General features: G+C 56.8%; 2 protein-coding genes across 9 annotated transcripts; one reads left to right on the top strand and one right to left on the bottom strand.

Annotated features, from left to right (window-relative positions):
• Positions 1–188: 188 nt before the first annotated feature.
• Positions 189–3557, bottom strand: TMEM238 (transmembrane protein 238). The gene is made up of 2 exons (XM_021095016.2): positions 2941–3557; positions 189–315 (listed from the first exon to the last, which is right to left on the bottom strand). The coding sequence occupies exon 1, from the start codon at positions 3482–3484 to the stop codon at positions 2948–2950; it is 537 nt and encodes a 178-aa protein (XP_020950675.1). The 5' UTR covers positions 3485–3557; the 3' UTR covers positions 189–315; positions 2941–2947.
• Positions 3558–3623: 66 nt separating this feature from the next.
• On the top strand, positions 3624–7962 carry RPL28 (ribosomal protein L28). 8 transcript variants are annotated; one of them, XM_021095010.2, is made up of 5 exons: positions 3624–5345; positions 5687–5775; positions 5871–5994; positions 7531–7649; positions 7827–7962. In XM_021095010.2, the coding sequence occupies exons 1-5, from the start codon at positions 5270–5272 to the stop codon at positions 7914–7916; spliced, it is 498 nt and encodes a 165-aa protein (XP_020950669.1). In that variant the 5' UTR covers positions 3624–5269; the 3' UTR covers positions 7917–7962. The 8 variants fall into 8 exon arrangements, with proteins under 8 accessions (XP_020950669.1, XP_020950673.2, XP_020950668.2 ...); XM_021095014.2 differs by having other exon boundaries at positions 5255–5472; positions 5607–5775; XM_021095009.2 differs by having other exon boundaries at positions 5255–5399.
• The last annotated feature ends 4856 nt before the right edge of the window (positions 7963–12818 follow it).

The following is a 12818-nucleotide window of genomic DNA, read 5'->3' on the forward strand; positions in this document are numbered from 1 at the left end:
GTTTGCCTCCTGAGGGACTTCGAACTAACAGAGGAGCCTGGGCTGATGGAGGTCTGGACCCAGGGCCTGGGTCTCAGCTTGAGATCCTTGTCCCCCACTCCTGTCCCCCCGGGTAAGGGGAGAGCTTGAAGCCAGGCTCCTAGGTCCACCCCTGCCCCAGCGCCGGCCCTCCCCAGACAGACATGCAGTGCTGTGAGGCAGAGCCATTTATCCAGGGGAGGGTAGATGGAGGGCAGGTAGGCATCCTGGCCGCCGGCTGATGCTGGGGGCAGCTGCACATCTCAGTCGGGTCCTGACAGGCGGGGCCGTGTGTTCCTGTGTGGGAGGGAGGGTGGGCTTAGTAGCTGCTCCGGACCCTTGCTTGTGTCCCTACATCCCTGGTCCACCGGCCAGGGGAGGAGCCCTTTCCTCCTGCTTCAGCCCCCACAGTGGACTCACACGCTCACTCACTTCTCCCTCATTCCTCCCTGCCCTGATGTGCTGCAGCCAGTGTGTCTTTAACTCACTGGAACCTGGTGGTACGAGGTGGGGTGTGAGAGGCAGGGAGAGAGAGACAGGGACATGTCGCAGGAAGGACAGAGGCACAAAGATGAAAAGAGACACGGGAGACAGAGAGGGACAGCCACAGGGACAAAGAGATAGGCAGAGACAGAGAACACAAAGGGAGACGGGGTTGGCTACACACATTTTCTCAACCAATTGTGCTCCCAGAGGGAGAGGGGAGTGATCAAAGCCAGGACCTACAGGTAGCTATTTTTGTTTTTGTTTTTGTTTTGTCACACTCAGCATGCAGAAGTTCCAGGGCCAGAGACCAAACCCGTGCATAAGCCACCACAGTGACAATGCCAGATCCTTAACCCAGTGAACCACCAGGGAACTCTAGGTCCCTCTATCAAAATTCCAATTCTTGGTCCCTCAAGTGTTGGAAGCACCTCACCCTGCCCATTATAGAGTCATGTGTTTGGACAAGCCCATTTTCCTTCTAAGAGGGGCATCCAGGCTGGTGAGCTTGGCCAGTTTCTGGCAGGTGGTTCTAGCAGCAGAGGTCCGCCCAACTGTATTAGACTTTGGGGCAAGGGGTAATTTTAACCACAGCTGGTGATTTCTGCATTGTATGCCAAATTTTGTGTGACCTCATGCTTCACCTAAGCATAATCTGTCCATCTTAAGCTGTTTCCTCATCTGAACCACAGAACATAGCATCAGATTGGAGTAACTATTTTTTAAAGTCTCACAAAGAAGGATGTATAACTAGTATCATTCTGGATGCATATGAGGACACACAGGAGGAAAGATAATTCATCACCTACAGAGAATGTCTTAGGACGTTAAGATTTTTTTTTCTTTCTTTCAGGGCTGTACCACTGCGTATGAAGTTCCCAGTGAGGCGTCGGATCAGAGCTGCAGCTGCTGGTCTAGGCCACAGCCACAGCCACACCAGATCCAAGCTGTGTCTGAGACCTACACTGCAGCTCACCGCAAGGCCAGATCCTTAACCCACTGAGCAAGGCCAGAGATCGAACCTGTGTCCTCATGAATACCAGGCAGGTTCGTTGCTGCAGAGCCACAGCAGGAACTCTGACATTAGGATTTAATGCTTTTATGGAATCCCCATTTGAGAAACTGATTCAGTCACTCATCTGTCCATCGTTCCACTTACCCATCCACCCACTAACCAAAGCATCTATCTATCCTCTTATCTAACTACCTACCCACCTGCCCAAACATCCATCCCACCACCCATTCACCCATCTACCATTCATCACATCCATCCATCAGCCAATTCTAGCCATCACTCATCTATTCAGCAGTCCAACCACATCCACCTATTTCCCCCTCAACCAGTTCGTCCTTTATCCCTCTATCCATTCATTCAGTCCAATCACCTAGTGTCCAGAACTCCATCTACCCATCCATTAACCAATCCATCCATTCATCCATCTCTCCATCCACCAACCCAACTATCCATCCATCCACCCACCCACCGACCCCATGATCAAACTCTGATTTCCTGGGTTCACTCTTGGCTGGAGAGTGCTGAGAACAAAGGCCAGAGGCCCAGGCCTTCCCTTCAAGGGCCTTGCTCTTGGGAGGGAGAGACAGTATCAGCAAACACAGATATAACACACGGTGATACAAATAAAAAGGGTAACTCAGACAACGTGAAGACCACAGAAAGGCACTGGAGTTGAGTTAATCTTAAAAGACACATGGCAGGTTTTCTGTGTGGAGTATAGACATCAAGGGCACTGGTGGTACAGGTGAAGGCACGGACAGAGGCCAGGTGGTGTGGACGGAGGGATGTCATAAGTGCAGAGAAGGCAGGAGATGTGGGGCTGAAATGGGGGGGTGGCACCCAGCGAGGGAGTGGCTAGGATTTAACCAGAGGGCAACGGGGAGCCACAGCAGGTCTTTGGCAGAGGGGTGCACACCGGGGAGTGCTCCCTTGGGCAGGAGGGGGCTCCTTAGGGGCTTCAGTGCCCTCCCCGGCAGGGGGATAATAATAGCAGTGACCTCAGAGATTCTGTTACAATGCCAGCATAAAATGGGAAATGGGACCTGGTGTGCCTGGGAACTGGAGCACGGGGACAGAGCTCCGAGGCGCTGGAGGAGTAATGGCGACTCTCCTGTCCTCCGCCCATCTGAATCTCCGACTCTGCCCCTGTCTCTGGGACTTCATCCTCTGGATCTCTGCTGCTCTGTGCTTCCCTCCTTCCCCACTCTGGACCTCTGCCGCCTTTCTGTCCCCACTGTCACCGCCTCCATCGCTCCCTCTCTCCATTTCCATCTCGCCCTCCCAGGATAGCTCTCCATCTCGCCCACTGTTCTACAGTCTCTCCTGCTGCCCTCTCTCTCTCTCTCTCTCTCTCTCTCTCTCCCCGGCGTCCCTCCCTTTCCCGCCTCTGCCTTGCACCCCGTCCCGCCCGTCCCGCCCCTCACCTCGGGCTCACTCGGTGCCCGCACCCGCTGCCCCAGGCCCGGCCTCGAGCGTGGCGAGCTGCAGGCGCACGCGGCGGGAGCCGGCGGCCGGCGGCGGGGGCGTGCGGGCGGCGCGGCGCGCTCCCCGGGAGCCGGGCGCGGCGCGCCGGCCCGCCGCGGAGGAAGCTGGCGCCGACCAGCGGCGGGAGAGCTTTCGCGCGAGGCGGGCGAGCGCCGAGGGCCGCAGGCCGTAGTCGCGCTCGAGCTCCTGGCGCGAGATCTCGATGTTGCCGGTGTACCAGAGGATCCAGCCGAGCAGGCTCAGGAAGACGAGCAGCGCGCCCGAGTAGATGAGCAGGTCGCCGAAGTCCCGGCCGCGCACCTGCAGCTGCGCGAACACGCCGGTCAGCAGCGCCGCCATGCCCGCCACGTCCAGCGCCACGGCGAGGAGCAGCGCCATCCGGCAGCGGCCCAGGCCGGACGAGGGCACCGGCGCGCCCGCCGGCGGGAACGGTGCGCCCGGCGGGGCCCCCTGCGAGGCGCCTACCGCCGGCGCCGCCGCCATGGCCGTGCTCCGCCGCCGCCGCCGCCGCTGGCTCCGACCGAGAGCTTTCCGCGTTCCGGGCGCGGCCCGGCCCGGGGCGGGGTCAGGGGACCGCGCCAGGTGTGCCCGGCTCCCGCCTGGTCACCTGAGCAGTACAGACTGGCCTGGCCCGGAGGCGATCTAGCTGTGTTTTCTGGGCAGGACCTGGCCTTCAGAAGCCTATGCTGGGAACAGCGGGACGCAAAGATGCGTGCGGCCTCTGTATCCCAAGGAACTCGGAGCAGCGCATGGTCAAAATTCAGGGTGTTCTAGTGGAGGCAACGTAGGGCGCTCTGGGAGCCCGAGCATAGTTTCTGTTCAGTGCCTACCTCCAGGCGCCTCCGCCCCCGGTGCACCAGTGGGAACAGATGGGGTGAAAAAGAAGGATCAGACAAGGCCCTGAACCTCAAGGAACTCTGGGAGGCAGGGAGTCAACAGAGTGCCTTAAGGAAGGAAACGGCTCCGTGGAGCTGAGGCTGCTCTCAGTCACTGCCGGCCTCCTGTGTGGCCCAGAGCGAATGATTAATGATCGCAAAGGCGGATCAGACACTCACAGGAACTCTGCCGCCACCATCGGATCAGAGCTCCGTGATGAAGGCAGGAGGGTAACCCCCAACATTCCCGTTGGCTCAGGTTTCTCCTGGGGTCTTTAGACTCTCAGGATGTATTACTCGCGAAGTCCAGGTGCACAGAGAGATGGACCAGACAAGGTCCCTGCCCTCCCCTCGAGGAGTTGCTGGACATGATCACATCAAAGCGCGCTAATGGGGTGCCAAGGGACTGTCATTCCTTTTGTTCCCTTGGAGTCTCTGTGCTGGTCAGGCCGAAGACACAGAGATATATCAGGCAAGGTTCCTGCTCCTTAAAGATGACCCTGACGACAGAAAACAAACGTCTATAAAGTGTAACAGGTGACATGGGGCAGGCTGGAGGAGGATGGGGGAGGCCGCGGGGCACAGGGAAGAGGCAGGGCAAACAAGTATGGAAACCCTCAAGGAACCAAGAGCTTTCCCAGACAAATCTTTTCCTCCAAACGCAACTCGCCCTTAAGAGGAAATCCACGGTTCCCTGCGGAGACAGTCTGCGAGAAGGTTCCGTCAGGCTTCTCTCTAGACTCAAATAGCTCTGGATTTAATTTTAAGACGGCCCTGGGGAGGGGGAAATAACAGGGGGTTCCTGGAGTTAGCCGAGGGGTTCCGAACGTAGCCGATTGGAGATCGACTGTTTCCGAGCAGATCCGAAGGGGCACGGGCCAATAAGTGGGAAGGCGGCCGCCCCTCCGAAGAGCGTTTCCGGAGAGTTTCGAAAATGTCCGAAACTACTTAACTACCTTCTTCGGGAATAGCCGAGGGCCTACGAAGAAGACTGGAAGCACCCGAAGACTATGGAGCAGAGCTAGGTTTTAATAGTTCAGGCACTCTCACGTTCCTTCATAAAACAAATATTTATTGAGTTGAGCATCCATTCTGTGGCCAGCAATGGGTGGCAATATTGGAAGAGGCCGCTGAGGAAGGGGCCGTGGGGCTTCTAGAGGTGGACACAATCGGAAACCCAGCCGTGGGCTTCCGACAACACAAGAAGGGCTATCCAAACTGTCCCCTTCCGCGTCGAGAACACGCCCTCGGGTCCCTAGCCGAAGAGTTCCGAAAATCCCCGAAGGGTTTTGCGACGGGCTGGCGGAAATAGCCGAGCGTTGCCGAGCTGGTTCGGAGACGGGAGGGGAGAGGCGGGGGACAGTCGACGCGCGTGCCCAGAGAGGAAGCGGAAATGCGTGTGGGTATTAAAAGCGTCGCTCCGCCCCCGGCGTGTCTCTTTCCGTCTCCGGCCGCCGCACGGAGAGGAGGTGAGGTGCGGCCTCTTGTCCGCCCGCGTGGCCGTCTCGCGCCCGCCGCCGTGGGTCTGTGCCCTTGCCTGGCCTCTCTCGCTGCGCCGCTCGCCTCCCTGGCTGCCCCCGAGCCCCGCCGCCCTAGGTCGCTGTGCATTTTCATTTTCTTGTCGCTCGTAGTCTCGGCCGCCTAAGTTCAGCTCCTCTACCTTAGGCCGCCCAGCCCCGCCTGGCAGATTTCTAAGCGCTCTCGGCCCACACGGTTCCCCCATTCCCCAGGTCCCCACACGCGGCCTTCCCCTGTTGTTCACCGTCGGCCTGCTGCTCCCTTGACATTTCCCGGGCCCCTTCCTCCGCAGCTGCCGTTATGTCCGCGCACCTGCAATGGATGGTGGTGCGGAACTGCTCCAGCTTCCTCATCAAGAGGAACAAGCAGACGTACAGCACCGTAAGTGGGGCCCCGACGCCTGGGTCTGAGGGAGGGACCTTTACGACCGCTGGGCCCTGGCCCCTTTCGCGACCGCCATGTGTCCCGCTTCCCAGGAACCCAATAACCTGAAGGCCCGCAACTCCTTCCGCTACAACGGGCTGATTCACCACAAGACCGTGGGCGTGGAGCCGGCGGCGGACGGCAAAGGGGTCGTGGTGGTGATGAAGCGGAGATCCGGTAAGCATCTGCCCTGGCTCGGCCGGGCGACAGACCCCCCCACACGGGCGAGGAGCTATGGTTTCTCAGTGTCGGGCAGCAGCACTAAGGTTTCTTGGGGTCAGGACAGTTGCCTGGGAAGCTGGCTCTTCAAGCTTGCCCTCCCCCTGTATGAGCTGGCCAGGCTGCTTTGCTTGTTTCATCGTTTGAAAAGTCATGAATAGGTCCTCAAGTTGTCCCCTCACCAGGATTTATGTTTCGGGGAGGTATGATTCAGTGTTGTGTTTAGGATAAGTCTTTAAAACAGCTCAGTGAATGTCAGTCTCAAAGGGTGGGAAAATTGGGCAGACAGGTGGGGGCCTTTCTAGCTCCCACGTGTAGGAAGTGACAGCTTGGGTCTGAGGCAGTGGCGTGACCCCCTTTGTGGCTGCAAGGACTCAGAAGGGATGCTTAGCCTCCCACCCCCCTAAACCGCTCTCAGGCGCGGCCAGGCCTTTTTATTTAGACTCGGAGTCAAGAAGAGGCAGGGTATCACAGCTATCTTTTTGTTTTTCGGGGTGGAGGGTTTGAGATAGGAAAAGTTTTTCCTCCGTCTCTTGTGAGGGCCAGTTTCCGTTTGGGTTGAGTCCAGTGTCTTGGTTCAGTGACAGCAGTGACCACACCTGTTGCCTCCATCTCAGAGGGGAAGGGATAGCCCCTTCCCTGCGAAGCAGCCCCACGAGCAGCCAGTTCCTTGTGCTGTTGAGCTTCCCAGCTTCCCACACTCCTGAGAACCCTGTTCTGGTGTGTTGAGCCCCCAAGGCTTTGCTTTCTCTTCTTGAATTGTCGGGTGGCCCTTTCTGGGTAGTCAGAAACTGGCTTGACCTGAGGAGGTAACATAAACCTTCTCTATGGCATGGGTCCTTGGCTTCTTGGGGGAAACCAGGAGCGTGGGACCCCATCAGCCCTGTGACACGGTAAAGGGGGTGTTTTTCTTTTATCCTGGGCAGTGGAGTCCAGGCTCACTTGTGCTCAGGTGAGGGCTTACCCTAGGACTCTTAATTGCCCCTGGTCTTCCCGTGGTCCAGCATCACCCCAGCATCAGAGCCAGGCCTCACAGTGTGGCGTATTAGACATTTGGTGCAGAGGAGTTGTCTTGGGCCCTGGAGGGTGCAGAAGGGAGAGGAGCCAGAGCTGCTTTCTGGGGAGTGCCCACTCCCTGGCTGCCATAGTGCTGCGAATGCCCGCCTCAGCTGGGCTTCTCAGATTCTGATAACTGCTGTGTGCATGTGGACAAGGGAGTCCCCGTTGCTTCTGCTTCTAAATCTGTGCTGTGAGACGAGCAGTGCTGTGTCTGCACAGCTGGGTGGGGAAGACACACCTGTACAGGTGCTGGGCCTCGCCTGCCATCGTCCTATAAATTGATGCCCAGAGATGGGGCACCATGTGCAGGCTCACACAGCCCAGGCACCCACCCAGGTCCTCTGGGTGAGATCGTACCCTCGCACTAGGGGTGGGCACAGAGGACCAGACCACCCGACTGACCCCTGGGGGCTCTCTTCTCCCTTCTCCCACCAGGCCAGCGAAAGCCGGCCACTTCCTACGTGCGGACCACCATCAACAAGAACGCCCGAGCCACTCTCAGCAGCATCCGGCACATGATCCGAAAGAACAAGTACCGCCCGGATTTGCGCATGGTGAGTGGGAGCCCAGTGAGGCCGTGGCAGGTACGGGGGGTGACTCCGTGGGCGCCCAGAGAGCCCAGCCAGTGCTGGGAGGGGCGGCTTTCTGGAGAAGGGGCACCATTATCCTCCTGGAGTGGGGCAGGGTCCCAGCTCGTGGGGTGGGTGCACTGAGCCAGCCTTGCCTCCCAGGCCGCCATCCGCAGAGCCAGCGCCATCCTGCGCAGCCAGAAGCCAGTGATGGTGAAGAGGAAGCGGACCCGCCCCACCAAGAGCGCCTGAGCCCTGCCCTTCCCCAAAGCAATAAAGACAACAGTCTTCTCCTTGCCTTCGGGTGCGTGCAGCTCCTGTGCCCTGCCCCCTGCGTCTCTCACCCAGGCCCCGTCCCCAGGCCTTCTCCCACCCACTGGGACCACACGGGGCCGCACAGTGTTGGGTCTGGAGCATCACATTCTCACAGCCTGCTAATGCGTGACAGAGCTTCAAGAAGGACCTAAAGGGGTTGGTTTTTAACAGCCTCAATCTCCTGAGTGTTCTTCTGTGTTTATAGTTTTGTGGTTGTGTTGGCAGTGTGGCCTGCAAAGGTGGAAGCATTTGCTGTGTGGGAGCCCAGCTGTAGACCACGTGTTTCTCTTGGGGTGGCCTGAATACTCCAGTGGGAGCTGGGGTGGGGAGGGTCTTTTCTGGCATGCCCATGCCAGTGGGCCTCCTACCCACATGGGTTCTGGAGCAGCACAGGAGCCTCTCCAGGGGACTGCAGATGCAGTGAGTGTCCTCGGGCAGGGTGGACAGAGCTGTCAGGGCCCCCATTGTGTTCAGGGCCCAGGGTGCCCAACTCTGCTTGTCTGAGATGGAAGGCAGCACCCGCACTAGTGCGGCTCATAAATCTGGAACCTGTGACTCTGTCTTGGAGAAGGGAGCTTAGGCTGCACCAACCACCCAGGAGGAAGGCGACAGCCCCAGGCTGCCCGCCAGCAGCCATGTTCTTACTAAACAGGCTGTTCTTGGCTAAAAACCCAGCGGGCTGACTGGACCTGCACCTGCTGCTGCACCGGGAGTGCACTTGTGCAGCCTCTCCCCCCAGCTCCCCAACTCTTTGCAGCCTCTCTTGCCACCCTTCCCCCAGGCTGCGTCTTCCTCGCACAGCTCTGCCTTCTCTGACCACCAGATCTCAGGTGGCTCTGGCTTGCTTCCCGGTGGCGGCCTTGGCCATGGCGTGGGCTCACAGACCACGCCATGGGGACCCAGTGCAGAGACCAGCACCATGTCAGCACCGCACAGCTTTGCATCGGGGCAGGGAGCAGCAGTTCTGGCTGACCACACACCCAGGCACACCCAAGCTCCATTCCCCTCCAGCCTTTCCAAGCAATGGGCAGGAACCGGATGACCCGCCAAACCTTCTGCCTCCCCTGGGCCATTTCGCCTCGCCCTGGGGTCTGTTCTCAACCCCAGGAGTGGGATCCTGGTGGAACTCTGTCAGGTGACCTGAAGCCCGCTCGGCATCCCCCAGCCCACTTCCGCCTTGTTTCCTCCGGGACACCTGGCCCCTCGCTGTCCCTCCACTCCCTGCAGTTCTGCCTCCAGCCACCTGCACTTGTTTCTCAGCCTGGGCAATGTGTCCTGTTCCCCCAGTGGGCCTTGAGGTCTCTCCTGACTACTCTAAAGTGGAGACCCTTCCCTGGCCAGCTTTGTTTCTCTCCAGCACTGGTGTCCAGCTGCTGAGTGTGCTGTGCTGGTGAGCCAGGTGAGTGCTGGATGTTGAAAAAGCAGGTCTGAGGCCCACGCAGCCGTGAGCGTTGAGTGGTGGTTGGTGGTCTGCCCCAGATCCCTGCTGTAGGCCCTTAGCCCACTTGGAGTCCGGCTGGTCACCTGGGCCCCCAAGGTAACTCCCCCTGTGGCCTCTGTTTCCGCATCTGTGACAGCCTCAGTCAGTGGGCCTCTGCCCCTGCGGGTGGCCAGCCCATTGGGGTGGCCGGGCTGAGGAGACCACAGCAGGGGTCAGGCGGGCACAGGTGAGGTGGAAGCCGGTGTCTGTCTTTGCTTCCGGAGTCTCCAGTGCTGCAGAAGCTCTAAGCCCCATCCTCCTGCCTCCCTCCTGGGACGGGAGAGCTGGGAGGGAGACATGATTGGTGTGGACCCGTCTATTCAGTTTGTTTTCTCACAATTCATGTTTCAGTGCGGAAATTGGAAAAGCAGAGATAAGAGATTAATGTGAGATGTTAAATCATGAATTCCCAGACTCAGTGAAAGTGCTGAACACCAAAAACAAAGGGAAAAATCTGGAAAGCTGCGAGAGGAAAACCAACACAAGCCAGGGAACTGCAGTGAGACTCACTTCTCAGCAGGAACAGGAGGCAGTGGGATGAGAAGCGAGTGCTGAGAAGGAAGCCCCCAGCCCCTGCGTCCTGCCCTCCCATCACCCCGCTACCCACAGCAGACCCCCTGGGCTAGGGGCCAGTCTCCCTTGGTTCCAGTTCCAGGTCTGCTAGTTCCTACCTGTGGGCATTTGGTTGGGTCAGGAGTCTCTGCCTTAGTTTTCCCTGTATGTGTGATTCTTCAAGCCTGCACAAAGCAGAGATCTTGGTTGGCTGCTGTGTCTCCAGTGCTAACCCAGGGAATGTCTGCAGAATGAGGGTAGGGCACACCCCTGGCAGCTGCCCCGCGCAAGGTCGCTCAGAGCAGTGGCAAGCTCTGTCCACGCAAGGGACTGGCCTTGATTGTATTTCCATCTGTAGGATACGTCAGATCCTGCTTGGTCCCCTCACTCCCTGGCTGTGCAACCTTGAGGAAATCCCTCAACCTCTGTGCTGGGACACATGCATATTAACAGATGCTGCTTTCTAAGGCTGTTGAAGTTTGTGCAGAAAGCTCGTAACATGCCCTGCCAGGACAAGCCCACGCATCTTCCTTGTGCAAATGAATGGTTTTGCACACAGAATGATGCTTGTGTTTTTCATAGCACTTTGAGAACAAATCCATACACGCTGCCACCCGTGGCTTGCAGTCTGTGTGAGTTCTGTGAATATTGTGTTCTCTGCTGCATTTCCTCTAGGCAGTTTCAGTCCTGTCCAGGAATTTTTAAAATCCCTTTGTTTCTCTTCTGGTCATTTGCTAGAATAAAATGTATTCTTTAAAGTCATGAAAAAACACGTGGTTTGAAGACAGCCTCGGAGCCCCAGATCTGACCGCCCCACTGTGTTTCTTGTTTTGTCTTGAAAACTGTTCACAGTTACCCACTTGTGGGCTTTGAGAGCCTGGCCCTTAGCTAGGCTCTAACAGCAGAACCAGCATATTTATTTTAGCATCTCTGCCTGGGGTATTTATGGACGAGATGCAGCAATGGGGGGATGCTGAGTGCACAATTTTCCTGTAAATCAAAAAAAGTTGATTAGGAGTTCCCTAGTGGCTCATCGGGTTAAGGATCTGGCATTTTCACTGCAGCAGCCCAGGTCGCTGCTGTGGTGTGGGTTCCATCCCTGGCCGGGGAGCTTCCACATGCCAGGGGCTTGGCCAAAAAGAAAGTGAACAGAAACAGAGCAGCTTAACCTGTTGCAGCATTTGCATGTTGCTTTTTCACTTACTGTGTCTTGGAGCTTGGCCCGTCTACATAGCAGGCTTCTTCCTGCTCTGGAATGGAGCAGACACACACCCGACACTTACACACCCCCACCCCCCACCCCAAGCTCCTTGCTGGGAACAGGTAACCGTATCCCCAGCTTTAGGGAAACAGTCTTGTTACAGCTCTTCCTCTGAGCTGGGTTTGGCCATTCTTCAAGCGAGGCCTTGTGACTGGCTTGTTGGGCTGGGCTTTTCCATGCTGCTGCAGGTAGTGATGGTTCATTACCTTTGTGTTGTGGAGTGTTGCTCTTGAATGTACCAGCACGTTTGTACTCTCTGCACTTAGGACAGACGTGGGCTTGCAGCCCAAGGTACCTGTGCAGGAATACTAAGCAATGAGGTATTGATGCCTTCAACCTCGTAGCATCTCACTGTGTCGCTGCGCCCCGAGCAGCATGTGGCCCACAGGACTTCACAGCAGCACTGTGGTGGCCTCCACCTTGGCTCACACTGCATTCCGCTCCCGTCCCTAATGACCTTGGGCACCTCTGCCCGTGCCTGGCAGTCACTGGGAGTTCCTCCTTTGGGAAGTGCTTGCGTGGTGCTCTCGCCACCGATGTGCCGCTCTTTGCATATTGTCTGGACCTGTCCCTTTTGGTTGTGTGTCTTCTATCCCCCTGCCTTGTCTTTCGTTCTGCTTTAGAGAAGCAGTTCTTGATTTCAAATTGAGACTCACAAATACATCTGTTTTAAGTATTACTAAATTTTTTTCCCCTCTTTTTAGGGCCACACCCATGACACATGGAGGTTCCCAGGCTAGGGGTCCAATCGGAGCTGTAGCTGCCGGCCTGCACCACAACCACAGCCAAGTGGGATCTGAGCCATGTCTGCAACCTGCACTACAGCTCACAGCAATGCCAGATCCTTAACCCACTGAGCAAGGCCAGGAATCGAACCTACGTCCTCATGGATGCCAGTCAGGTTTGTTAACCACTGAGCCATGCTGGGAACTCCCATTTTAAGTATTAAGTATTTTAAGTATTTAAGTATTAAGTCTTGACAAAATTATGCACCCACATGACCTCCACCACAATCAAGATCTGGGTGTCCTCCCTGGTCCCAGCCAGCCAGCGATGTGCTGTTGGCCTTTCCTAACTTTGCCTGTTGCAGAATTTCACAAGTAGAATCAGATATTTTGCAGCCTTGTGTATCTGGCTTCATTCCGCATGGTTATATGTATCATTGTTTTGCTAAATCCTCCACTGCGTGAATTCTTAATTCCTTACTCATTCATCTGTTGATAAACACTTGGGTTATTTCCAGATTTTCCTTATTAGAAAGGAAGCAACTATGAAAATTCATGCACCAGTCTGAGGAGACAGGCTCTCCTTTCTTTGTATTTTGATTTTAGGGACACTCCCATGGCATAAGGAGGTTCCCAGGCTAGGGGTCCAATCGGAGCTATTGCTGCCAGCCTACACCACAGCCACAGCCACAGCCACACCGGATCCTTGACCCGCTGAGCCAAGGATAGGGATTGAACCTGCAACCTCGTGGTTCCCAGTCAGATTCGTTTCCCCTGTACCATGACGAGAACTCCTGTATTTTGATAATTTTGACTGCACC

This window comes from Sus scrofa, chromosome 6 (assembly GCF_054392235.1).
Source record: "Sus scrofa isolate SSC_HxYL_T2T_F1_AM1 chromosome 6, Sscrofa_HxYL_maternal_Yorkshire_Landrace_v2.0, whole genome shotgun sequence".
NCBI classification, from domain to species: domain Eukaryota; kingdom Metazoa; phylum Chordata; class Mammalia; order Artiodactyla; family Suidae; genus Sus; species Sus scrofa.

Excerpts from the sequence above, each read along its gene's own strand:
- TMEM238 (XM_021095016.2), bottom strand. The coding sequence starts at position 3,484 with ATGGCGGCGGCGCCGGCGGTAGGCGCCTCGCAGGGGGCCCCGCCGGGC.
- RPL28 (XM_021095014.2), top strand. The coding sequence starts at position 5,270 with ATGCGTGTGGGTATTAAAAGCGTCGCTCCGCCCCCGGCGTGTCTCTTT. Across the intron at positions 5,473-5,606 it reads CCCGAGCCCCGCCGCCCTAG|GTCCCCACACGCGGCCTTCC; the intron begins GTCGCTGTGCAT and ends CCCATTCCCCAG. Across the intron at positions 5,776-5,870 it reads ACAAGCAGACGTACAGCACC|GAACCCAATAACCTGAAGGC; the intron begins GTAAGTGGGGCC and ends CCCGCTTCCCAG.